A 27,539-nucleotide genomic window follows, 5' to 3' on the forward strand; every position below is an offset into this window, starting at 1 on the left:
ACCGCTTTACATTTTCTCTTCTTCTGTTTGAATGCATCCCTTTCCTGAAGTCAACTGTGCCAGTTTCAAAGAAAGCGCACGCTCAGTACACCGCAGATCCAGAAAGTCCAAAAGAGGTCTGTGCTTAAAAACCAAAACCTCCCCTCTTAACCTGAACCGAGCTGTGGACAAAGAGAAGAGCTTTGAGCTGTCTTGTTGATAACTCCTTTTATGTTTTCAGTCAGTAGCAGAGGGGCAGCGGGGGGAGTAGCAGAACCATTCCACCTCTAGACTTGAGCATTGCCCCACACAATAGCATCGTGGCTGTAAATTCTGCACCCAAAGGAACCCACCCCGCCCCGCAAATAATAAGATTTGTATCAAGGAATGCAAATCCTGTGATCTGAATGAATCTTGCCAATTACTGCTTACTGTGCATCGGGCAGTAGCTCTCAAGTTGTGCCCTCAGAGTTTCTCAGAAACATAGGAAGTTGCCATCTACTGAGTCAGACCCTTGGTCTATCTAGCTCAGTATTGTCTTCACAGACTGGAAGTGGCTTCTCCACAGTTGCAGGCAGGAGTCTCTCTCAGCCCTATCTTGGAGATGCTGCCAGGCAGGGAAATTGAAACCTTCTCCTCTTCCCAGAGCGGCTTCATCCTCTGAGGGGAATCTCTTACAGTGCTCACACTTCTAGCCTCCTATTCAAATGCAAACCAGGGTGGACCCTGCTTAGCTAAGGGGACAAGTCATGCTTGCTACCATAAGACCAGTTCACAAGGAGATCAGCAGTGGTGGATAAGCTTCCCTGAAAGCCAGCTTGCTCCTCTTTATCAATTTTCCTGCAATCTCACTACCAATATTTCAAAGAATATGGAGTTATAGGCAGGTGGGAGCATGTTCTCAGGCACACATGGAGGAGGATGAGGATGAACTGAGTGTACTCCTATGAACATACCCAGAATCCTCTGCATGGGGCTCCATGGATTCCCCTTCTGACTAATTGATCTGGGGATCCACAGAAGGTGGCCTAGTCTCTTCTCACCGTGGAGGAAGGAGGACAAGTGGCTATACTGTGCACTGGCGCCTCACCCCTCGCCACTGGGTGCCCTGCCAGGTCCTTTCCTGTCGGTGTTTTCCCAGGTGCTACCTGTACGGCCCTGAGCTCATTTCCACAACCATCAGGGCTAGAAATGTGTTGTTGTTTTTTTAAAAAAAGACAACAACGACTGATATGCTTAGGAAGCTGAGCCCACCAGATGCTAAAATTATAGGTCTGTCACCACGGTTGCTTGGGATATGCTTGCTCAGCCCCGAGATTTCTGGCAGAAAAGAGAAATTCAAAGTATCTGGGAGACATCTTGACATCCAGAACCCCGCCTTCCACTGAAGCCGCAGGGTAAGAGCTGGCATCCAAAGCACTGCTTAGGTAAACTCAAGGGGGCTTGCACTAGCAGCCCAGTGGCTTTTTAAAAAAATGTCAGCAGCTGGGCCTCCCTCCATTCAGGAACACCATCCTCTTTTCAAAACAGAGCAGAAGTGGCTTGCTCTGTGGCCCTGGGATCAGGCATGATGCACCTTGTAGCCACCCACAGAATTAGTGTGGGGCTCCTTTTGGATCCTGGTCTACATCCTCCAAGGCGGATTGTTGCTTGGCAGGCGTCTGTGTGCGAGGTGATGAGAACAGGAGTCCTCAGCTTGTCAACCCGGACCCCTTTTGAGCCAGCCTCTTGGCATCCCTTGTGCAGCTAAGACTAGGGTCTTCTCCCGCTTCTGCGAGAGGTCTGCAGCCAGCAACCTGGCCCAGCTGAGATCCTGGTTTGGTTCAGAAAAATGCCATGAAGTTTCCATTTTTGCTTCAGTACAGAGACCTACTGTATGTATAAAAGTGGAGCACATACCACCACCATCCACCCACCCACCCCACCCCCGCCAAAGCCCAAAGCATTTGGTGCTATCTTGAAATCAACAGCAGTGTCTGAACTCTCACACAGCCAAGATTTCTGGCAGTCTGAATCTGAGACTATGGTCTCCTCACAAGGAATACCAGCTACCAGGTGCTATGGTGAGATGCTATTTGTTCCTGACCATCCTCGATATTCCTGATCCATCAAAACCAAGGCCCCCTAACCCAAATTTCCTCTGTCCTTCTTCATAACGTCCTCCATCAGCTTTGCCCCACACCCTTCTTGTGAGATGTTAGCACTAACCAAGCATGTTTCTCTTGCCACCTTGTCTTTTGCAAGGGCCATGCTGCTCTCCTGGGCTTTGGGAACGAAAGGTCCCTGGAGAGCATCCCTGGGAAATGTGTGACGCCAGTGTCTAAACCTTTCTCACAGTGACGTTTTGCAAGTGGCAATTGCTCAAGCTCTGTTCTCTCACTGAGAAAATGTGTATATTTCTGGTGTGAGTGAGAGTTCTGTAATGGCAGGGAGTAGCAAGGTGGCTTTGAAAGAACTACATCTCCTTCTAGTAAGGTGCATTGGAACTTGTCAATGAAATTGAAACCAGGACATCGGACAAAGTATTCAAAATGTACACTTCCCCACTGCACAGAGCAGAGGTTTCGCTTCAGTTCTTGGTGGTTTGCCCTACCCTTAGCACACCTGATGACCATTGGTGGTTCTTTCTGGTGGCCATAGAACAATTCTGTATATTGAAATAAGGGGGTCTTTATGTGGCCATAATGCTCAGATTTTTGCCTGGCCTCTGAGATGGAGCTGGACTTCATGTGCTGCAGCCACATGAGGGGGTGGGCTACTGCTGACCATGATTTGCTGTCCTGGGTTTAGATGGCAAACAAAGCAGTTTGCCTGAGAATGCCACTTATTGGAAGGACTTCTACTGGTGACAGTGTGTCGGTTCTTTAGGTTTAAGTGGGGCAACTGAAATTGTGAGGGAATCTGGCAGAGAAAACCATGCCTAAAAATACAGAAGGGATAGGAATAGGCAGATTTTTCTAGGACTTATTAAACAACAATCACCACTTATATACCACTTTTCAACAAAGGTTTCCAAAGCGGCTTACACAGAGAAAATAAGATGGAATAAACAACACATCGATGCATACATGTTGAGTGTAGTCTTGAATTTTGGGGAGTCTCACAACATGCTAATATTGGGAGATATTTTTGCAATTTTCAGAAATGGCTGACAAAACATCGGAAAGTACAGAACAGATAGCAAAAGCCAGAAGGACCTTCTTGGAGCTGTTAAGCACACAATCAACTCCTACAAAGCAAGTGCAGCTTCAAAAAGCAACCAAACAAACAAACTTGGCTGGCAGGCAATGGATTTTTGTGGACAACTTTGGGGGATATTTGCAATTTTCAGAAATCTGGCAAAGAAAATCATGCTTGGAAATGAAGGAGAGGTGATAGAACATTTTAACTGAAGTTAAACACATCCACACAGATCAGGGTTAAGCTTACTTTCAAAACTTTGGGAGGCTCGCAACATGCTGATCTTGGTGCACAAATCTGGCAGCCGGATTCGTACAGTATGATGTATGAAGGTACAGGTCAGTGTGCACATAATGAAACCAGCCCTGCAGGAACACCTAAAGCAGGAGTGTTTGATCGCTTCTTAATCCACAATTTTAGCTCTTTCACCTGACCAGTTGCACACAGTGTTCATGTACAGAGCTGTACAGAGGTAGAGTTATTCACATCCAACTTTGAACACAAGTACAGCAGTACACTTCCTATCTGTACCAAGCATTGGAGGAATCTGTGCTCAGGTTCACTTTAATACTAAATGGAGGTACAGACCTGGAACTTGGAATTTAATCGGCAAGACCTGGAACTTGACCACACCCTTGCCTGTGGGCTCATGTTCTCAAGCAGCCTAGGCCCAAGGTCTTACTGATCAAGACCTGTTGGGCTTATCAAGGTCAAGTTCAACTAATCCACCAGTGCTAGTGGTGAGAAACCACAGGGAAATTTTATGCCCAAACTGCCAGTCAAGCAGTTAAGATCAAACTAAGAATTAGGAATTGTGCCTTGGAATATCTCTCTCTGTCTCTCTCTGTGAATCAATTGGTTTTGAGACATTTGTCCGCTATGTAGGTTGCTAGCAAAACAATCTAAAGTTGGTGGTGGTTTTGTTGAAAAAAGTTGAACTGTTGAGTTTGTTTTTAAAAATAACCCTGAGTTTCCCCTGCTTTTGGCCAACACAGAAAGGAACAGGAGGAGCAGCCGTCCACCTGCAGCATCGACAAGGAGGATGGTGGCTCTGTACGACTATGATCCGAGGGAGAGCTCTCCGAACGTTGACGTGGAGGTACTGAATGAAGAGCCTCGCGGTTCTTTAAGACCTGAATTGTGGATGGAGCAAGTGTGCCTATTGAGGGGAGGGCAGCTCCCATTCCATACTCTCCATGGGCAAAATCCCAGTCCAGAACACATTTAGAAGGGGCACTGGAAGCGTGAGAGGCTGATGCCTAAGAAGTTCAAAGCAGCAGGGTTGGGCGTTAAGCCAGTGGTGATGGACACGGGCTTCAAGTGCAAGCTCTGCCTGGCTACTTAGAAGTCAGTCATCCAAGGGGATAGACTCCCAGGTCTGTGTGCATAGAACTGCAGCCCTGGGCGCCGTTACTACTACTACTTCTACAGATATTTATATACCTCTCCTCAACCAAAGTTTTCAAAACAGTTTACATAGAAAAATAAATACATAACTATAAAATGGCCCCATCCCCAAAGGTCTCATTAAATGGGAATTAAGAGTTGCGGAGGTGGTCTGCCAAAGGCTATTAGCCAGGATAGCTTAATGGAGCCTCCAGCTTCAGAGGCAGTATACCTCTGTATATCCATTGTTAGGGGGAAGGGAAGGCTGCTGTGTGTAAGCTTCCCAGAGGAATCTGGACAAGAGAGATTTTGGATTTGATTTGATCCAGCAGGGCTGTTTTGTGTTTTGTGGAAAGGGTGAAGCATTCCCTTCGCTTGCCCTTCCTCTGCAGAAACCGACAGCCTCCAGGGCTGCTCACATGCCTTCTGCCTATCATCCCGTTTGGCTCAAAATTCAGCACAAGTTCAGCCCCCCAAACCTGGTTTAAGCCAAGCAGCCAGTGAGCAGCAGCCCCACAATCAAGGCAGGTGGGGCCAGACGGGCCTTGTCTCTCCCTCTCCCCCTGTGCAACGCACAACTAATAAGCTATTGTTTGAGCACATCCACTCAAGCATTTCCACACAACTGTTTCCTAAAAGGACAACTGTCCTGGGATCAACGAGTTCAAATTAGTATGGGGCAGCAAGACTTTTCGGATCCAGCCTACCTGCAGCTCTGAAGTGCACCATGGGATTCGTGTTTCATCTGTTGCAGAATCATCCACGTTTCTGCTTCTTTAGCGGCTAAAAAGCACAGGTTTCCCGAATCTCTTAACAGCTGGTAGAAGAGCCAATTTGGCAGGCCCCGAGACATGGGAAAACCACTCCTGCAGGTATTAAAGGTAAAGGATCTCAACCTGCCACTGCCCCTTGGCCTCCCTCCTCTTAAAAGAATATCCTGAAGAAAGAAGTGGTGGTACCATGGCATAACCCCCTCCCCGCTCGTGAGTCTCACCTGATCCATCAGTTGCCAAAGATATGCTAAAGTGTTCTGCCTGGTACATTGTGCAAAATACACAAGGGCGTGTCTTTATCAAGGCGGCACAACTTTGGTCTTCCAGCTGCTGGACTACAACTCCCATAATCCCCGACGGCAGATAGTGGGAGTTGTAGTCCAAAACCAGCTAGAGGGCTGCAGTTGTGCCGCCCTGGTCTATAGGGACCATTTTTCAGGGCTGTGATGTGCATCATCTGGCACCTGAAGGCCACATTAGACTGACCTTCAGTCTGCACCACTGCAGAGGGTGTAGGACTTGTGTGGCCAGGGCAGCCTCATGTGCTTGCCCTCAGGGAAGGAAGGAGGGAGGGAGGCCATTGTGAAGCTCTTCTTTGCCCAATTCCTCCTGCTGTGCAAAGGACCATTTCTGGGGGGGGCCCTTTCCTCCATCCCTCACCAGGCTCAAGAGACAGCAACCGGAGATGGACACTTGCTCGACCTCAAATAAAAGCTGGCTCTGAACTAGCATCTTTGCAAAAGAACATAATCACTTCCTCCTGTGTTCTCTTCCTACAGGCCGAGTTAACGTTTTGTACGGGAGACATTATTACAGTCATGGGAGAAATCGATGAAGATGGTTTCTACTATGTAAGTGCCGTGCTCCGTTTCTTGCTCTCCATTCCCACACCTTTCTTCCCAGCAACCCTCCTTCTGCTGCTAGGGAGAAACTGAACCCATGCCTTAATTAGGGTTCTTCCAGAGGGCTTTCTCCATGGAGACACGAATAGGCCAAGCACAGCCCCGTTTTTGTAGGTGTGTGCACCTGGAATAAGGGACTTGCCCAAGTGCCTGCATCACTGGTAAGCCCAGATTGGGGGAGGAAAGCTGACCCTTTTGCTAAGCAGGGCCCACCTTGGGCTGCATTTGGATGGGAGACTACTTATGTGCACTGTAAGCGATTCTCCTTTGAGGACAGGGTCATAGATCAGTGGAAGAGCATGCTTGCATTCCGGTTCCAGGATCACTCCCTGGCATCTCCAGGTCAGGCTTGGAGAGCCACTGCCAGTCAGTGCAGACAATACAAAGCTAGAGTACTGTCTAAACAGCAGGAGGTTTGGACTGAAGTGTCAGCAGTATGCAGATGCCACTCAGCTCTACCTTTCTCTGACATCAGATCCTAGGGAAGCAGCAGATGGATGGGGCTGGAGGCGGTGATGGGCTAGCAAACAGGTTAAATCCAGCCAAGATAGAGCGGTGCTGCTGGTCAGTAGAAAAGCCAATCAGGAAAGGGTCTGGAAGGGGTTGTATTCTCCTTGAAAGAGCAAGTGCACATCTTGGGGATGTTGTTGGACTCAGCTCTGCTTTTTGATGCTCAAGTGGAGGCAGTGGCCAGGGGTGCCTTTGCATAGCTTTGGCGACTGCACCAGCTGTGACCCTTTCTCAAGGAGGCAGCCCTGGCCACCGTTACCCATGTCACAACTAGAGTACTGCAATGTGCTTTATGTGGGGCTGCCCTCAGATATTTGGGAACTTCAGTTGGGTGCAGAATGCAGCTGCCAAGTTCTCTCTGGATCTGCTCGCTCAGAGCGTATTACTATTTTGAAAAAGCAGCACTGGCTGCCAACTTGTTTCCAGATACGGTTTGGGCCCTGGAGAACTGAAGGAGCACCTGCTCCCAAGGGTTTCTGCTCACCGAACAAGGTTGTCAGAGGGGCCTTTGCTCCATGTGCTGACAGTGAGAGAGGCTAAATTGTTGTGCACATGGAACAGGGCCTTCTCTGTTATTGCCCCCAGGTACCAGTGAATGTCGCTCTTTGACACCTGTGGCTGCTTTAGTCTTTTGTTTTTTAAAAAGACTTTTATTTGTTCAGGCTTTTACCCCTTAGGGCTGCTGGTCTCTCAGCTTTCCTCCTTCTGTTTGTCTTTTTAATGGTGGTTTTTTTTCCGGGGGGGAGGGGAGGTATGGTTTTTATTGTTTAACTGGTTTCAAGATTTTAAATGTGACTTTTATGGAGTTTTGCTGTATTTTTACTTTTGTAAATCATCTTGGGATGTCTTATGAAAGGCAGTATGGAAATTGAATGAATCAATGGACAGACCAATGGTCTGACTTTGCACAAGGCAGCTTCCTAAGTCCTTATGATCCCTCGTATGGAAAATAACTACTTTCTCCAAAGACTAGCTCCCTGAAAATGGCCTGAAGGCAAACACTGCAGCTGCTATGCAAAGCCAAGAAGGTCTGGCCTGAGTGGGTAGTTATGGGTACTTAACCCATTTGGAGGGTTAAGGGAGCTCCTGCTTCTTGCAGAGCAGCCAGACCAAAACATAACCCCAGGTGGGTCAGGATAGAGCAAGAGTGTAGACAAGATGGAAGTACCTTGGTCCCTTGGCCAGGAAAGTGTTGGATTAGTGATAACAGTCACCTAAGTTAGCAGGGGTGAAATGCTGATGCCTGTTTCACATGGAGACGGCAAATCTCTGACTTGGCTGCACCACTTCTGCCAGAGGCGGGGACTTTTACATGCAAAACCTATGCGGGCTGCACATAGGAAGAGAATCCTGCAAACCTGAAATCACCACAGACCTGATGCTACTTCTCCCACAAGGGCAAACCAAGTTGACTGCAGTGGACCCAGGTTAACAAAGTGCAGACTACTGACAAGGCGCCAGCTGCCAACTCATGCATGTCTCCTGAAGGCAGAATGTCTGGTGGTTCATCTCTAGCCTCACTTTTGAGGCCCAGCCTGTCTCTGGCCTGTGCCACTTCCGATTTCAGGTAGACTTCAGTGTTGGTAGCCAGGCTTGAGAGATGTACTCTTGAGCGATGATCTCCCCTCAACCTTCCTCTGTCCAAGAGGGCTCCAGGGTCCTTGTAACAAGAGGTTTGCTATCATCATCCTCATTTCCTACTTTACCCCTTTTCATGTCACAGGGTGAGCTTAATGGCCAGAAGGGTTTGGTTCCTTCAAACTTTCTTGAAGAAGTGCCTGACGATGTAGAAGTCTATTTATCTGATGCCCCGTCAAGATATGCCCAAGAAATGCCAATGCGTACTAAAGCAAAAAGGGTAAGCAAGCATTGAAGAGCCTTTTTTCCTTCTCCATATGCCATTTCACATTTAGTTTGACTATTTGTTGACATTTTTAAAAATCCATATTTTGTTTTTTAGAACTTTCTCTATATATGTATACAGTATGTACTTTTAAAAATGCCAGTAAACGCAAAATAAATTGTCCTTCCAGTAGTGTGTATAGTACTACCAAGGACATTTAGAAACATGAGCCATTAATTTTTGTTTGGTTCACTGCAATGCAAATTAAGCTTCACATACATTTTCTGCCTTGCTATTTGCTTCTGCAGAATGTAGGTAATGCTATAGGGTTTTAATGCTCTGGCAGTCACTCGTAGGCCTTTACTCAATCCCTTCCAAGCTTTTCTTACTGCTAGTGAGTGTCCCACAAAGATGCCCACCGCTGAAGAAAATGACTCATATGTAGTATTTCACTTGTCTTCTTTCATCACTGCGGTTTTTATATATATTATATATATATTTTTATTTCTTTGCTCATCTGCTTGGGAACAGAAGAAGAGTGTTCATTTCACACCTTAAAAAAGGCACTGTAGCCTTCACGTAAGTGAGCAACTGAAGATACCAATAAAGATACCAATCCAAGCTAGCTGACAATATCTAATGCAGCCTAAATGTGCAGAGAGAGAAAGAGAGAGAAAGAAATATGTCTCCAAAATCTTTAGCCCTAGTTGGTTGCAGATTTTCCTTGTATGTTTTTTTTTGTTTTTTTTAAAAGTCAACTTCTAGGGTACCTCTGTAGTCAAAATGTCAACAGAATCTACTTGTCTCACGGTTTGCATTGTTCTTGTATCCAGGGCTATTTTTTCTTTAAAGTTAACATTTGGAACATATTTCTTATTGGACTTACTGTTTGCTTTTTAAAAAGTGTTTCTGGTGTTTAACTCCAAAGAAGCTGCATATTGCATTGTTAGCCAATCTGGGAGGCAAGTCCCACCAGAGAGGGGGCGGGGAAAGAGCACAATATAAAAAACCCACCCTTGAATGAAAAGCATAACATTGTAAGCAGATAAGTAGAGTGGTTGAGGAAAGGGTATGGTGAAAACGCATTAACCTCAAATATCTGCTTAAACTGTTTGCCTTAAAAGTCTCTCCTCCAGTTCATGGTTACCCAGGTTTGCCTCTGGCAGTGTCTATTCTGCAATTCTCATTCAAAAACATGCCAACTCCAGCAACACAGTCTCTACAGCTGTGTTGAAAGCAGTTCTTTGGTTTATCAATGCAATAATAGTCGATATGAAACGTGCAGCTCATCCTATGAACAAATGCATTAGAACTCAGTATATGGTATCTTCAGGTGTACGTTGGGGGTGCTTCTACAAAGTGGTTTTTGTTTTTTTTTTGGTTTGGTTTGTTTTCTTCATTAGACAAAGACCTTGATTCGAGATCAAAGTAAGCTTGCAAACCCTTGGCTTTTCATCTTCATTGAAACTTAAAGAGCCTGATCCAGACACAGTAAGAACAAGCAAAGTATCACAGCTGATGGAAATAAAAGGCTGAGCAAGTTAATAATTAAGCAAGCATTGTCATTGCTAGAGGCTCGCTATACTTTTCATCCTTAGTTAAGCAATCTTCATACACCTCAATGCCTCCTGTACAAACTGTGCATTGAAATACTTGTTCCTCAGCAAATTATGTGTCACAAGTGGTGTTTCACACACATTGCCACACCGAGCAGCAAGGGTCTTGAAGCTTTCATTGATTACAATTAAGGTTCATTTTAGCTTTTTTTCTTTCAACCAGTGTGCCATTTTCCTCAAAATATGTATATACAGTACGGTTTAAAAACAAAACACAAGAGCAAAGAATCTCAAGAATTAATGTTCTAATCATTATGTTATCTTCACAATTGGCAATTCCTTCTGGAAACTGGCTGGTGTTTAAGTAACTTGCCTCTGTAGTACTTTAGTCCTCTTTCTCACGTCTTCCGGTTTACTATTAGAGTACTGAAATACAAAAATGCAATTCAATTTTGGCAACATCCAATTCTGGGTCTCTGTTTAAAATAAGTTTAAGAGGCTACTGGGAAAAAAATTCAAAACTTCAGCTGTATATGCTGTTTCTTAAGACTTTGGTAACTAGACAAGTCTCTTTTGTCATGTGGCATACTTTAAAGAAAAAAAATGGATAGTCCAAATATTTTAAAAAGAGTAATTAAAAAAAAAGAAAATGTTACCAACTTTGTTGTTGCTGGTGTTCAAACATTCAGTAAACTGTAACAATGTACCTACTAGGTTCCTCCTGAGAATACAGGTACATCACCAAGGAGAGCACCATCCCCTACAGTCCATCTCCATTCGGGGTCACCTACGTCATCTGTGGGTTCTGGTAGTCCCGGGAGAGGCAGGGAATTGTCCTCGAAAAAGAAAAAGGGGCTCCTTTCCAAAGGGAAGAAACTTCTGAAAAAGCTTGGTGCAGTGAAATGATTTCGTGTTCTTCTGGACAACCTGTAAAGCTTCCAGTTTATGTATTTTTAAAAAAGAATTGATTAAAAAAAAAAAACCTTCAAAACTAGGGCTTTCATGACTATTCTGCACATCTTTCTATAGAGAACCTAGCCATTTCTTAGGGCATTCGGATATCAGCAGAAACATCTCTGGCCGGTTGGGTGTTAAGTTACTTAGATGGCAAGGAGAGAAAAAAAAAATCACCGTGGCATTGCTACCCAAAAGCACAGTGTTGCCAACTTCCTTTTTTTATTTAAAGAAAAAATGCAAGACTTGAGGGAATTAAGGAATATCAAGAACCAGCCATCTTATGACAAGGCAACATCTCCTCCTGTAATGCCTTTGGATACATTTTGGTAGGTTTCCCTCCCTTAAAGTGGAGACAGAAAATCTTCTTTGATCCCTCTTCTACTGTTTAGCCACCGCTTCTTTACACGTAAATGGTCTTGAAACTCCTAGTTTATTCCGCCTTGATGTTTGCCTTATAAATGCACAATGATTTGTACTGTCTAAAACTATACAGCGTATACTCTGTATGTACTGTGTATTCAGCTGTCTTTCCATCCTCACTGAGACATTTGGTAATTTAAAAGATCAAGTAGTTGGTGTTGCTGACTCCATTCAATGTCTGATGTAATTCTTGGGAGTCTGAAAGTGTTGTGCAAGATGCATTTTTAAACACCTGTATGAGTTCTGCTGGTCAACCTCTCAAGCACATCCAAAGCCAGATCACTGCATAAAAACTATCCAGAATGCACACCCTGTTCAAGCCATTTAAAAATGGAATGTAGGCCCTGGCACTGGTAGACAAAACTTGGTATTTCAACAGCCAGATAATTTAAACAAAAAAATTATCTTGAAATGCAGAGTCAAGCTGGACACTTTTTTGTATTGTTGATCTCTGAAGTATGCTAGATACAGAATGTGAGGAAGTACTACAATGAGAAAGTTGTTATTCACTGGACATTGCCAAAAAGAGTCACTAAAAATTTGAGATTGCAACGTTTGCCACATGCTATTTCATTATTGGCATCAATCTGAGAGGAAAAAAGATGTAGTTGCTGGCAGACATATTTGGCCGTTACTCTTTTGTAACTTGTCCATTTGTAAATTCTTTTTACTGTTTATACATACTTTTCAGACTGCCTTTCTTTTGTAATTGATGGAAGGTTTCTAATATAAATGATCAAAGCTTTTCCCCATTGTGTCTTCAAAAGAAATATAATGTAAATTCTTGTAAAATAATCTCGTGTGCTAGATTTATGAAATTAAAGAAAAAATACTGGCCTAAATTTGTGGTAAAGTATTGTGTGGGCGTGTGCATGTGTACAGTTGTTCATGTGTAAAATATTTTATATAAATAAATTTGATATTTTGTAGAAGGCTGTGTCTTTGTTGCCACTTTACTCACAAAATTAAGGTTTTAGGTAGGACAGGCAAACACCACAGTGATGCTTAGACAATGATGCTAAGACACGAAGTTAGCCCCAGCTTCAGAAGATAGTGTTACTCCATATTCGTATTATGCTTTCTACTAAAACCCTGAAAGTTACCTAGTGACTCACAGCCAGAATCAATTTCAGGTGCCTTTTATGCAGAGAGATTTTGATGATGATGTATTTGGTTGGTGACCATATTTGCCTTATTTACATATAGTGTCAATAATCAAAATATTACCACCATTAATTAACCTAATGTAACTACTTAGTTTTAAAAGTGCTAATATAAGTAATTTCAAAGTAAGACGCATGCAGCAACATAAAACTTTTAAGATTGAAAAAGAATCTTTTATTCTATCAAGAAACAGAATCTATTGTCCCAACACACAAATTTTGCTAACCAAACAGCAACACTGGCTGATGCTAAACAGTCACAAAGTATACACCACCGACTCATACCACAGATTCCTCTTATGTTGCATTTTATCCTCTTCGGTAGGATCACAGGTAATACAGATTCTCTGAGAGTGACAAGTTGGGTTCTCTGTGAATGCTCTGGCCCACAAGGAAAGCCAGTTTGTGGGCATACTGGCAGGGAGCAGGCACTCTAATCACGCCCTATGGAGAAGACAAGTCACATGTAGCAGCTGGCCAATTACTTTAAGGCAGGTGGGGGTAGGGAATGGATGGTGGAAAGGAGGACATACAAAGACCTTTAGCAGTCTCCAGAGGAGGGCTGCACAACTATCAGCAAAGATTTAAGCCCCCTATCTACCACACCTACCCAGAGGTTCTCCACCCATGAAAAGTTAAACCGCAAAAGCAATCAAATCCATGAAGTTAGTAGATGAGCTGCTGAATATTGCTATCCAGAGGAACAACATTTCCCCCAGACCCACGGAAATAAAATGAATCATTGGCACTTACCTGAAAGGTCATTTTCCTCAGAGGTATGGGTTGTATTATTATTATTAGAGTTGTCTCAACCTCCTGCTCTAGACAGGGCCAATCAAGAGCTTTGACTCCCAGCAGGAGGGAGGGGCAATCCCTTTGAACTCCAGTTTGTAGCCAGCTCCAAAATGCTCCAGAACAATCAAGTGAAAATAGAAAACAAGACAAAAGCTTACGAGCTCACAACAAACAACATTGAACTTGGCATGGGACTCTTTTCCAGTTACGCAGCCGGACTATCTAAAACACCCAAGGAGAAAACCACCCCAGAAAGGAAACTGCCCCACAGACATATAGGAGACAGATGGGGTTCAGGAATGTAGCACAGAATAATAATAGATCAGACGAACAAGCGGGTGGGGGCGGATACAACCCATAAGGAAAGGAAAATGACCTTTCAGGTAAGTACCAATGATTCATTTTCCCTCAGAGGAGGGTTGTATCCGCAAAGGATACTAGGACCTACCATAGCCCCTATGAAACACTGGGCAGGAGCTGTGAGGTCCGGAGAAGGAACTACCATCTACCGAAGGCTGCGTCCACAGAAGTCCAATCGTGGATTTTATAATGCCACACAAAGGTGGAAAGGGAGGCCCGCGTGGCGGCTCGACAAATATTGACCAGAGGGACCAAGGTGGAAAGCGTGGCTGAGGAAGCTGCACTCCTGGTAGAGTGGGCTGTAATCCCCTCTGGGGCTGGAATGGCAGAGGCAGAGTAGGCCAGCTTGATGAGTTGGCAGATCAAACGAGATAAGGTGGATGTCGAACCCTTCTTCCCCAAGGAAGAGTCCCTGAAGGAGACGAAGAAGTTTTCAGAAACTCAAAAAACCTTAGTATGCCTTAGGTAAATTCACACTGCCCTATGAACGTCTAAGGTGTGCCATGGCCGTTCCTTGGGACAGGAGGAATTAGGACAGAAGGAGGGCAGCATCAGTTCCTGGGCCCTATGAAACAAAGAATTCATTTCGGGAAGGTAAGTTGGGTTGGTGCGAAGCAGGACATAGTCCGGATAGACTAAGCATAGCTCCTTCCGCACAGACAAGGCGCGGAGGTCCAAGACCCCCCTGGTGGAAGTAATGGCAACTAAAAACAGAACTTTAAACAAAAGTAAGTGTAAGGGAACTGATCGCAGAGGCTCAAATGGGGCTTTCGTAAGGGCCTAAAGAATTCAAGTCCCAAGTGGGAAACCTATGGACAGTAGGTGATTTGAGGATAGCTGCTCCCTTGAGGAACCACTGAACATGGGGGTGCTGAGACAAAGAAGAGGACCCTTGTAAGTGCAAGACCGATGAGATTGCAAAGACTTGGCGGCGCAGCGTATTGGGACGAAGTCCCTGGTCTAGACCTTTTTGTAGAAAACCCAGAACATGGACAACTGTTGCAGACTGCAGGTCAGCTCCTTCAAGAAGAGCACCAGTGCACAAAAGCCTTCCAGGTGGATTGATAGACCTTAACTGTGGAAGGTCTCTGGGAAGCCAGGATGGTGTCCTGGACCGAGCTGGGATATCTGCACGCAGCTAAAGATCTCCGCTCAATCTTCAGGCGAAGAGGTTAAGCCATTCTGGTTCTGGATGGAATACCGGACCCTGGCTGAGAAGTGACTGTCATACCCCAGTGGAAGAGGAGGTTTGCTGGACAACTCCACTAGGTCCGAAAACCAGGGCCGTTAGGGCCAGTGTGGTGCCACCAAAACAACCTCTGCCCTCAATAGGCGGACTTGCCAGATTGTCTGTGGAATGACTGCAAATGGTGGAAAGGCATAGTTCAAGCTGGGTGGCCACAGAAAAGTGGAAGCGCCCCAGCTTTGCATTCCCTGGAGCAGCAAATAAGTCCATGACCGGCTGACCAAATCTTTGAACTACCCACTAGAAGGCTCGGGGATCCAGAGACCACTCCACTGGATCTATCTACGACCGACTCAGCCAGTCCATGACCGTGTCCAATGCCACGCTGACGTGATTGGCTTCTAGGGACAGAAGGTGTTGCTCTGCCCATGCCAGCAGAAGCGAGGCCTCTTGCATCAGGGTCCTGGACTTTGAGCCACCCTGCCAGTTGACGTGGGCCTTGGCAGTAGCACTGTCCATGCCGACCATCGCATGACAACTCTGGACCACTGAAAGAAATTCCATGAGAGAAAGCCTGATCGCCCGTAGTTCCAACCAATTGATGGAATTGGTGCACTCGGCCTTGGACCACCGACCCTGCAACACAAGGTGCTGGCAGCCGTCGTGACTTGGACATGGTCCACAGGAAGAAACCTGACCCCCTTTTCCATGGCTGGGGACACCCACCAATAAGGACTGTACCACCCAGGGCAGTAGACTGAGGCGCAACCTGGGTCTGCACATCACTTGGTCCTGATAACTTAGGGGAAGCCACTGGAGTGGGCGAGAGTGGAAATGACTCTAGGGCACTATGCCCATGGTGGACACCATCATCCCTTGAAGCTGGGACAGTGATAGGACATCAGAGACCGGCAACGAGATGAGAGTTTGTTCCTGTGCTCTGGTGGCAAGCAGACCAACCCTGAACTGTATTGATCATGGTTCTGAGGTGAAGGACCTCTATTTGAGGCACAAGTGAACTCTTGGGGTAGTTCACGATGAACCCATGTCCCTCCAGGGTGGAAAGGGTCAACTGGACGTCCTGCTGGGCTCTGGGAAAGGAAGGTGACCTGACCAACAGATCATCCAGGAAAGGGTAGAGATGGACACCCTTGGTCCTCAAGTGCGCCACGAGTGCCACCATGATTTTGGTAAACACCCGAGGCACAGTCGAGAGACCAAAGGGAAGCACCCAGTATTGAAAGTGTTGCGCCTGGTAAGAGAACCTCAAGAAACACCTGTCCTATTCATGGATGGGCACATGTAGATATGCCTCTTTGAGGCACACTGATGCGAGAAAGTCCCCCTCCTGGAGAGCCAATAGGATCGAGCGAAGGGTCTCCATACGAAAACCCCTCCACCGAAGAAGCTTGTTGACAAACTTGAGGTCTAGTATGGCTCTCCATTCTCCATGGGAACCAAGAACAGAATGGAATAGATCCCCTTCCTTTGCTCCTGCGGAGGAACAGGTTCGATTGCCTGTATAGCAATCAGATGGCGGATGGCTTCCAGCATCAGGTGGTGTTTGGACTTCTTGCGGGACCGAGGAGAGGGAAGAAAACGGTCCGGGGGCTGGGCAGCAAATTCCAGGGAGTACCCCTGGGAGACCATCTGAAGTATCCAGGTGTCCGTGCAGGTCTGAAACCAGACTTGCACAAACTCCTGCAACCTGCCCCCTATCTGAAGAAGAGATGTAGTCATTGAGTCTGGTTTCACTTGAAACCTGGCTTGGGAGGCTGACTCGGATGCTGGGGCTTGCGGAATGAGTTCTCCTGAAAGGAAGACTGGCCCTTAGACCAAAATGGCCTATCCTGCTTGTTCTGGAGGGAGCGAAAGGAAGGTCTATAACTCTTAAAACCAGATGCAGAAGGAGATGAGTACCGGCAATCCTGACGCTGGGATTTGGAAGAAGGCATTGCCTTCTTCTTGTTCTTAGTCTCAATCAAAATAGGATCTAACACCTCACCAAAATGCTTTCCCCCTTTGAAAGTAGAATTGGCAAGATTAGATAGAGACTTTTGCTCAACCCTCCAATTCTTAAGCCACAAATGGCATCTCACAGTAACATCTGAGGCCATAGCCTGAGCCGATAACTGAGCTGCGTTTAAGTAAGAATCTGCCATGAAGGCGACTGTCTTTCCCAGCTTGTTAAGGCCTAAGGCCGGTCAGCTCAGGTGGCACCAAAGGTGTGAACTCTTTGATCCACAGGATGGCTGCCCTTGCAAAGATGGATGTAGCAGAAGAGGCCCGAGGGAAAAAGCAGTCGCTTCATGGGACCTGCGAAGGGCAGCGTCACATTTCTTATCCTCCACATTTTTAAAAACATCCTCCCGCTCCTTTGGGAGCACAGCCCGTCACCAGGGCAGCCACTTCCCCATCCACAGGGGGAACTTTGAGCTTTTCCATTAAGGTACTGCTGGAATTGTACATGCGCCTCACTGCAGGTGGGGGGCCTTTGCCCTCAGTGGGCTTGTCCCACGAGGATTGGAAAACATCTAAAAACAACTGGGGGGACACTGCATAGTCACTTCAGGAGAGTGCAAGGAGGGGAGCATGGCCCGATTGCCTTCTGAATCCTCAGAAGCAGGCTGAACCACCACACCCAACCTCAGGATTTTCCTTACTTTGTGCAGCAGGACAGGATAGTCTGCCTGCAAAAAAAACCCGGTAGGGGGCTTGCTGGGCGGCAGCAGGCTCATCCTCGTCCCCAGAGAGCTCCCCCTCCTCCCTTGCTGAGTCTGAAAGCTCAGCAGGCTCCCAAGGAGGAGGGAGCAGAGGCGGCACAGGGCCAGGGAAGGCGGGCGGGTGGCAAGGAGAAAGGGCAGGTGGCTCTCTATCCTGGTCAGGAGCGGCAGACAGCGCTGTGGGGAGGTGTGCGGGATGGCCAGAGCAATGCCCAAAATGGTGCTGGGCGGGAAAGGGGAGCAGCGCAGCAACAGGGACTGGCAACCACGGGAGCTTCTGAAACTCCTCAGCCACCACTCGGCGCAGCAATGTGGCAAACGCCGGGTACACGTTGTCCTCCCCAGAATCAGGCTGCGGGGATGGGACGGGAGAAGCCGTGGCTTCTGCCGCTTCTTTGCCTTGGAGGCTTTGGAAGACTTGTGGGACCAAGAGCTGGGTGCGGGATTGGACGCCGCAACCCACTCAGCCTGGCACGTTGAATGTGCCACAGAGTCCTCCGAGAGAGAGGGAGATCTCTCTCTCTCACTGCACTGGGGCTCCAGTGCCATGAAAAGGGCAGGAGGAGGTGCGGTGGAGAGTGAAGATGCAGCTGTCTCCCTGCTACCCTACAAACTAGTGCCGAGGAATGGAAAGCCAGGCAAGGGTAGAAGGGACAGTCAAGAAAAGGTTGGAAGCAGTCAGATCAGCAAAAGGTATACGGAGCAGGACGAAATAGCACCTGCTGGAGCAAGACAGGGTGAAGAACTGGAGTTCAAGAGGATTGCCCCTCCCTCCTGCTGGGAGTCAAAGCTCTTGATTGGCCCTGTCTAGGAGCAGGAGGTCGAGACAACCCAGCATCCTTTGCGGATACAACCCTCCTGAGGGAAAATTCTTTTTTTAAAGACTGTACCTCAACAGAAGTCACTAATTCAAAAGGTTGCAGTTAAGGGCTAGATGGATCCAAAGATCAAGACTCAGGAGATAATCAGACACACCTACAGAAATCTTTGCTTCTTGCAGCTTGTTTTTAAGTGCCGAACTGTAATGATACGATTCTGAATTACTCCAATACTAGCCAAGGTTGCCTGGATATTCACAAAACCTTTACACTGCATTCTAAAGCAGGCAGAGTATCAAATGCAAAGGCCAAGCATGAAACAGGGATACCACTTGCACAACTCCAGCAGCCATTTTAGGATTTTCCTGTCTGACAAAGCCTAGGTTTTCCAACAGCCTTTGGAGAGAGAACAGAGAGGCCCACCAGCCTGACCATTCAAACACACTGTGGTGCTGCTATTCCATGGCACTGCCCTTTTACAATGGCCCTCTGGCAAGAGATTCTGCACACAGGTTCCCATATGTGGGCAGGGAACAAGCAGCCTTGCGGTAAGCTTAGCCACAAAGCAATTTGGACTTCTATTTATTATTATTCCCCCTTCCTTAAGTAAAATGTATGGAGTATGGCATCAGCAGATATTTACCGGCCAGTTATAGTACATATGGCAGAGCTTGTAGGTTAAGCGTTGCATGTGGTCTGGCTTCAGGGAGCTGCTGTCGTAGATTACGTTGTAATGGGTTGGCGAAACACTGCCACTCCTCACAGACTGACTCACAATGAAGAAGTCGTACCTGAGAGATAAGAAAGCACGCAGAAAGTTTAGAATGAACTCCTACACAAACTCAGGCTCAGCCACCCGCATTGTACCAAATTATGAAGCAAACGATTGCAGAGTTAATCTAGTCCATTTGACCTAGTGAATAGTCTGTGAGCACCTAATGCTGTAACTAACAGGATAGCAAGACTGCTTGGAGCCCATAAAGATAGTCTCTTCAATCAGTCTAGCCGACCTTTAAACTTGTTCCTGTATGGACCCACTTTTCTTTTCGCCAAATTAGACACTGGATTCCAACGTACACCCCAAAGCCAGGCTCAATACAGATCCCTGGCCAACTCAATACATCCAAGCAGGGGTGTAGCAAGGTTGGAGTGGGCCTAGGGTCGAAAAGTGAAGATGGGCCCCCTTGCTCCCCATCTTCTTTGTCCCCCCCCCCGATATTTTTTGCAGAAAAACTTTAAGGACATGATGAAAACAAGACTTAGTATGTCCTTTCTTTCCCTTCTATGCATATATTTTATACACACACACACACACACTCTCTCTCTATGCATATATAGTCTCTTCATATATGCATACACTTTCACACACACAAACTTTTGAACACCTATTCCTCTAGCTCAGAAACATTTTTAACATATGCCTACTACTGAGATCTGATATGCATGTATACAACTCCTAATAATGTTCCTAACCCTATTTGCCCATTTGTGCGCTCTCTCTCACACACTCTCTCTCACACACACACACGACTAAGGCTACAAGCAGTCTTCAAGCCCAACAATCAGCATTCAATAAACCAAAAGGCAACGAGAAATAGAAAAAGATCTATATTGTTAGATCATATCCCTTATTTTTAAATATTTTAGTACTTTTTGTAGTGTAGTGTAATTTTCTCACAAGAAGATAGACTATTGGGGTAGAGAGGGTTTATTACAAGTTTGTATAATAGTTTTGGCTTATATCTGGCACCTTGTTTTGTGCTGCTTTGGGGGGGGGGAAAGTAAGTTTAAAAGTCTCTCTCTCTCTCTGCTACGTATAGCATTTTGAGAACTTCTTTCGTTGAACAACTGAATATATATTTCACCACCGACCAACCAATAAACTCCATCCCCTTCGCTCTCTCTCTCTTTCCACAGCAAGGAAGACTCCTCATTGAAAGTTCCAAGGGGAAGATGACATGATGGGTCAGGTCTTATTGGGAAGAAATCATTTCTCACACAGGCACAAACAAGGGCTTGGGGATAGGGAAGACACATACCAAGGGAGGTTTTCGGTTGGGGATGGAATCTCCTCTCACACACACAATTCATGGATGTGGGAAGGAGAAAAACACGTATTGGCTTCTGAGGGAAGAAATCACATTCACAGAAAAAAATACAGATAAGTGTTGTTTGCAGGGGCATAGCTAGGGGAGAGGGGGCCTGTGTTCAACCCTCTCTCCAATGGACCCTATACTCCTGTATCCAAGAATTTCCCTGGATGTCCACTGCAGAATGCCACGGGTCAGAGCTGCAACCTGAGATTCTCCCTCCTGTTTCCAGAATAAGCAGCCTGTGTTTGGTCATCAGGGACCCCTTTTTACTCTTAGTATTCACATAGTCTCTCACAACTACTGAATTTCAATTTTGGTTTCTTGTGCAGTTGTCCTAACTTTCTCAACCTCCTGCATGGCAAGGTTCAGGCTTCCTGGCTTGGTGACAATCAAGTTGATCACTTTCCCCTACTCATGTCCTACAGCGGAAATAGTGCTTTACTGAAGTCCTGACAAAATTAGGTCAACTATATTTTCTACACCCAGAAGAACCATCCTATCTGTCTCCAATGAACCTATCCAGCTTTGGAACCTGTGCGTACCCTCTCCTTTTTATTCCAGGTAGACCTCGTTATCCATGGGGGTTCCATTCCCACCAGTTTCCGCAGATAACGAGGCATAAAGTCTATGACAATTGAGGGGTTAGGTTCCTGCAGGGCAAAATAAAAATAAAAAGCTCAAGAAGACTAAATGAATTACAGTGAAGTGCCCTACTGTACTCTGAAGATCTTCGGCTGTCCAGTAATGCCCCCCCCCCAAAGCTGCAAGGATGCCATTTCCCCACAAAATATTGCAGCCCCCGCCCCCAAAATGGGGGGCGCTGCAAAACAGTGCAAAATGGTGCCCAGAAATGACCTCAGAGATCATTTTCGGCCACCCCGAAACAACAGACATGCTAAATTTAACTCCTTTCCCCTGCATACACCAAGGTGGGTGTCAGTTGCCCCAACACAGATAACAGGGCTGTGAATGGTGAGGTTTGCCTGTACTTAGGTTTTACAAGGCGTATCTAAACAAAAATCAAACCAGCAGCCTATTGTTACAAGAGCACCTTTTTAGAAATCACACACAAACACATAATTCACTACTCCCTAACCAAGGACCTTCAGAAGAATTGACTGGTTATTGAAGAATCTGGTGTAAGCAATTCTACTTCTTTGGATGTTCATAGACACAAGGAAACATCTCTGTTCAATCTTTAGGACTGACTTTCTGTTTGCAACTTACCATTCTGGTCTGGTAACCTCAAGATCAATAACTGTGCCTGGTGGTGGATTCTGAAGTCTTCCACTAATCTGAGCAAAGAATCTGGTATTCACTCGCTTCTTCACCACTATCACTGTTAGTTTGGGACTTGAAGAGACAACATGAAGAGTTTGGTTTCAGACTACTAAGGCACAGGTTTTCATTCAAAGATTCTGACACACAAGTAGTGAAGTCCAACATTTTTATATGATGTTAACCACTCTGTTATGCCTTAAGGATCAGAGAGGGTGACATTAATGAAAACATAAAATAAAAGCACTGATAAATATCAACTAAACTGTGTCTAGGTACAGAAGTTTTGCCAAGGCAAGCCCCCAGGTGAAGCACTTTAAGGGCCCGAGAGGGCTTCCTCACATTCACCTTTCTGCACAAGGGTCCAAGGAATCTCTGCCCGACACAGAGAACACAATGAAGACACACAAATGCCCCTGAGGATTATATACCCATTGCATTTAGAACTTAAGACACCCAGGGCCTTAAGCGGTCTGGTACCAGCACCATATTCTGCTCAGAGGGTTGCTAGAAAGCAGTGAAGATTACACACAGCCCAAAGTCAATACTAGCTGCAGCCTCCCCACAGGCTTCAAAATGGAACCAACATCAGAACGCATTAAGAGCAGCCAGATCTTGAAGCACTGCTGCTGCTTCGGTCCTGGCAAAGCTTTTCCTTTAGACACAAGTGAAGAGCAGGACAATAGTTTTCAAAGCACTTGTTCACCAATGGAAAGTGGTCCAATCTGAGCTACCTGAAGCTGGAGAGCATCAGTCCACACCAGGCTACTTTTGTTGAGCCAATTCCGAGTAGTTAACATGGTGGAGTCCAATTACTGACTTACTTGTAGTCTTTCCCAACAGACTTCAAGCACTCCAAAAACTGAGGGACTTCATAGTTAACCAAGGTTTTTAGCTGACCGTCACCAACACCATCTCGATATACAATGATGCGAGAAGGCATGTGGTTGTTGTAGGTGTACCAAGTCCTTAGAGCAGCTATAGGAGAAAGAGCAGACAGAACAAGTCATTTCTGTTCCAACATCTAGGGATGTGTATGGAACCACTTCAGTGCTCCCTTTCCGGAGCACCAAGCCAGTTCGAGCAGCTGGCGTTCAGGCTGGTTTGAAGGATGGGGGCGGGGTTGCTTTAAGGGACAGGGATGACGCTGCCTACCTGTCAGCCCCCACCCAGCTTTCCCCAGCTCCCACCCTCCCCCCGTCCAACTTTCCCAAAGAGCAGGCGTGCTGGGCTGCAGCATTCCTGCTTGTGCCACATCAGCCATGAGCATGGTGACGCTGATCAGGGGACAAGCAGGAATGCTGCAGCCCAGCGCACCCACTGTTTGGAAGAGCACCGGCAGGGGTGTGTGTGTGTGTGTGTGTGTGTGTGTGTGTGGGGAGCTGACAGGAAGGCAGCACCTTCTCTGTCCCTTAAAGCAACACCCCCACTTCCCACAAGTGCACAGTTTGTGCACATCCCTACCAACATCTACACTCTATGCTAAAATTTATACACCACTTTGTAGCTATCCTAAGCTTGCACCGGGGGGGGGGGGATGACACGGGGACGACTGATTTTGCTGCTTATGAGCACGCTTGCACTCTAGTGTTTTGAATGTGCTAAATGAAGGTCAAAAAAATTTCTTCAGACATTCACAGAACAGAACTTGTAAGCATGATCTACAAACATCTTCATAGTGAATGAAGTTTCCAAGTGAAAGCCAGTCAGTCCTTGGGACACACAAGTCAGCACTTTCACTTCCAAAGACTGAACAGCGACATTATTACTGCCCAAAGCCATCACACCGATACAAAGAAGCATGTTCTAATCAGTTTTCTGAAGTATCTTGTTCATGTTGTAGTTCCAGCATCACCCTCATGACTAAACAGAGTATAACCCAAGAATTAAACCGCACACACCAGATCTTGTAAATGACAGGGAAACGTTACCTTGCAAACAAACTTTGAGTCCATCCACAAGCTCTTGTCCACGATCTTGAAGGACACAACGAGAATACCAACTGTGGTGGGAGAAGAAACTGTTTTAGCCCAGAGATTTCACCAATAGGAGATACTGTAAACGGTGGCAACATGTCCAAAGTCTATAGACCTATCTACTTCAAGAATATTGCCAACTAGCAATGGCATGCAACTACATTTCCCCTGCTACCTGGAGAAAGGAACATTGGTCTTACCTGTGAAGGGGTCTTTCCCCCTGCACCTGGAGCTCATCAGTATGGGATCAATCACTGAGCATGCTTGAGACAGGCTGGAAATAATTGAACGGTAGTGCCTCTCACCAGAGAGTGCCATCCTCAGTTCTGGGACTGAAGCAAAGAGAGGTGAAAGGCTGAGACCTTGCTAGAGGAAATCAAAACTCAAGGATAATAGTGTCCAGCAACCCAAACAAGGGAAAGAAGAAAGGTTAGAGAGACACAGTGATGGAAGATAGGGAATCTAAGACTATAACCCTGGAAGCTGCCTCTGCCCAAAAGTGAACCTAGCCCTTCCAAGTATATACAAAAGGTCAATGAGAAAAAACTCCCAGATAAAACATCCAGGAAAATCTGATGAGCTCCAGCTACAGGGAACAACCACCCTTCACGGGTAAGACCAATGTTCCTTCCCCCGCTGTGCTACAGCTCATCAGTATGGGACGTTCCCAAGCAGTATTCCCAGAGACAGGTATGAGTCTTTTGAGTAGCATAATCACTGTCCTCTGCAGTCTCCAGTCTGCCACCGATTCGATTCCAAGTCAGAAGGATGACCCCCATAATCATATTCTACTGTTCAGAGCATCCTGCTCCCTTTGGGAGCTTTGCAGCTGGTGTCGAGAAGGGGCGCCCGAGTTATGCGATTCCCGCGCCCCTGTTCCTATAGGGGACTGAGGAGGAACTGTCAGGGCAGAGACAGAAACGTGCTCCTTTCAGCTCTTCTTACTCCGCTTCCATTGTCTTCCCTTCAGCCTGTGTATAGCTGGCTGCTGAGTGGGATCTGAGGGCTACATCGAGACCAAAGCCTCCTGCACATGCGTGGCCTCTGGAATTGCCAAAGCCTGACCCTGCAGCGATTTCCCCGACTGCTCCCTTGGTACCGAGGTAGATTGGGCTTTATTTTTCTTCTTCTTGTGCATCTTTATGGCACAAAGCAGGGACTTGAACGACAGACTTCACCAATAGAGCCAAAGGAGTCAATGTTTCCATCGGAATGGTACAGGGCACCAGTTGCATTTTGAGGGCTTTATGTGGCACTGTCAAGGGGACTGGCGCAGCGGAGGCAGAGGGAGTCCCCGCGGGAGTCCCAGGCCCTCCCAGTGGCAGGAGTACCATGACAGAAGACATTCTCTGTTCCGTCCCGCTAAGCGTAGACATGTTGTCCATTGGACCTGCTGACAGGGCTCTTTCCAACACATACAAGTGAAGACGCAATGCCCTGTTCCTTCTTACATTTTTCGAGAATGTTTGGCAGTGGGGACAAGACACTGTTATATGGGATTCACCCAAGCAAAATAAACAGAGATTATGACCATCTGTGGAAGGAAAAGGCAGATTGGCACTTCGAACATCGCTTAAAGGCTAACACACCGGCCATACAGCGGGTCTGTTCCCCTCAGCATTTACCTCAGATAGAGGATTAATTATGAGGGAAAAGTCCAACCATGAGTAAAATGATAAAGTCAGAAATATAAGAAAGGGCAGAAATAATAAAAATAAAAGAAATCTATTTTTTATTTTTGACAGAAAACCTGAGTTATCCAGAGATGTTTCTTCTCCGGTGGATGAAAAAGAACTGAGAAGGGTGAGGGTCATGTAACTAAGTTGTATGGAGGGGGTGGAGCCTAGCTACCTAGCTGAAGGCAGAAAGAAGAAAGAAAATTAACTTGTGAGGGTTACGGATGCTTCTTCACACAGGCATGAAAGCCATCTGTGTGATGGACAGAGACCACTTAGAACTACCATTCAATTATTTCCAGCCTGTCTCAAGCATACTCAGTGACTGATCCTATACTGATGAGTTCCAGCACAGAGGAAAAAGTAGTACAGATTGGATGTGCTTGCCTCTTCCAATGCTGCCTTCACAAGGGTGGGTACTGCAGGAGCTAGTCCCCCGTAGAGTCTCTTTTCCCCCTTACATGGCCTTACTTCCACCACTGAAGAAGAAGGGAACAGTGGACTTGCTATTGGTGTTCCTTCTCTCCAGTGGATGACAATTATCCAGATCCAAAGGTTGTCTGTCTTGCTGTTGCAGTATAGACTGAAAGTCCATAGTTCAAAGCAGTCTGAATCCTGTAAAAAATACCCTCTGTCCCATCTTCTGTATATCCCACCACCCACTGCTGGGAGGGGGGGACATACTATATTGACTAGTTATAATTTACTGCAACAGACATTAATTGATTTTTGGATTTCAAGTTCAGCTGGAAGAAGCCTCCCAATGCCATTTGAATAGTCCTGCCGCCTCTGAAGCAAAGTGGGAAGAGTAAGCCAGTCCTAGACCTGGATGACAATGATACTTTTCCATAGATGGAAGACAAACTTTTTAAAGGTAGAAAATAGTAAATTAAAATAAGTCTCAGGGACAGGTCAACTTGCTGAGAGAGAAGAAAACTAAGACTGCAAGAAGCAACCCAAGGCCTTACATATACACTGTACAGTGTCCCTTTTCCAAACTTGCTCTTAGAAAACTCAAATGGTTTAAATATATATTTTTTTAAAAGCCCCCAATTATCTTACCGTGTCATTCCCTGATTTAGACTAGCAACAAATCCTGCAATTGACCGTCGGCCAGCTGTAGTGTCATGGTAACAGTCAATTCCCACAATCATCAGTTGTTTCAGCTTGAAGGATATATTAGAGAAAGAGAGGGAGTGAGCCACTCACTCTGCAGAAACACCATTGGCACAAGTTAATCTTTATGCCTCCTTTATGTAGCATTGCAACAACTGCCACAGCAGTACCCTTAGCAGCAAGCAGAGCAATAAGCTCAACGAGAGCAACTTCCTCCTTTGGGTTCCCCCCACCCCGGCCAATGGGGGCAGTTGCCCACGAAAACACTTGATTTGTATATCAAGCCAACCAATCAGCAAGGAGATTGCAAGCTAGTGCCAGAAAACCAATCAGCAAGAGAAAAACAGGCCTCCAAAATGGCACTCGAAACGGGGGTTTGTTTTGAGCTCAAAATGGTCCGTTTCAAGTAGAAACGTTTTGCACATCCTTAGCAATTACCAGGTGCCATTATGTACTCCAGTGTTTTCAAGACTACATCGGCTTCTTGTGTGCTGAATTTAATCTTCCATCACACCAGTACCTCAACCTTTGTGTCATTTCTTTGAACCACTGGAAGTCAGTAAGAAAGGAGGGTCTCCTGTTCTACCACATCCAGGAGACCCTAGGTTCTCCCCAGTTTGGGGGGAAATGAGCATGCAGCATTTCTAAACATCAATACTTTAAGGTGCGTGCACACATACACACAGCCAGCTACTCTGACTTTTTCCAATTCCCCTTTCTTCTCTGTTGGCTCCTAGGGATCAAGTCATGACAGCAGCTGGACCGAGAGCATGCAGCCACAGCTTCAGATGGGAATGTAAGGAAACGAGTATGGAATCAAACTAATCCATATTCAATATTAGATGCTGT

General features: G+C 46.1%; 2 protein-coding genes across 27 annotated transcripts in view; one reads left to right on the forward strand and one right to left on the reverse strand.

The window, feature by feature from the left end:
- Positions 1-12,438, forward strand: part of RIMBP2 (RIMS binding protein 2) — a 240,764-nt gene extending 228,326 nt beyond the window's left edge. For 18 of the 23 annotated variants that reach the window (XM_053279070.1, XM_053279076.1, XM_053279081.1 and 15 more), the window contains 4 exons: positions 4,155-4,258; positions 6,098-6,169; positions 8,454-8,588; positions 10,844-12,438. In XM_053279070.1, the coding sequence (XP_053135045.1) occupies positions 4,155-4,258; positions 6,098-6,169; positions 8,454-8,588; positions 10,844-11,035 (503 nt within the window). In that variant the 3' untranslated portion in view covers positions 11,036-12,438. Of the gene's footprint in view, positions 1-4,154; positions 4,259-6,097; positions 6,170-8,453; positions 8,589-9,104 lie in introns of all 23 variants that reach the window. The other 5 variants (XM_053279077.1, XM_053279089.1, XM_053279080.1 and 2 more) reach the window with 2 other exon arrangements.
- A 380-nt stretch (positions 12,439-12,818) lies between these two features.
- PIWIL1 (piwi like RNA-mediated gene silencing 1) overlaps positions 12,819-27,539 on the reverse strand; it is a 51,654-nt gene continuing 36,933 nt past the window's right edge. For all 4 annotated transcript variants that reach the window (XM_053279097.1, XM_053279094.1, XM_053279096.1 and 1 more), the window contains exons 16-21: positions 26,637-26,740; positions 23,854-23,924; positions 22,747-22,900; positions 21,872-21,997; positions 19,195-19,342; positions 12,819-13,113 (exon numbers count right to left, since the gene is read on the reverse strand). In XM_053279097.1, the coding sequence (XP_053135072.1) occupies positions 12,997-13,113; positions 19,195-19,342; positions 21,872-21,997; positions 22,747-22,900; positions 23,854-23,924; positions 26,637-26,740 (720 nt within the window). In that variant the 3' untranslated portion in view covers positions 12,819-12,996. The remainder of the gene's footprint in view (positions 13,114-19,194; positions 19,343-21,871; positions 21,998-22,746; positions 22,901-23,853; positions 23,925-26,636; positions 26,741-27,539) is intronic.

This window comes from Hemicordylus capensis, chromosome 15 (genome assembly GCF_027244095.1).
Source record: "Hemicordylus capensis ecotype Gifberg chromosome 15, rHemCap1.1.pri, whole genome shotgun sequence".
NCBI classification, from domain to species: domain Eukaryota; kingdom Metazoa; phylum Chordata; class Lepidosauria; order Squamata; family Cordylidae; genus Hemicordylus; species Hemicordylus capensis.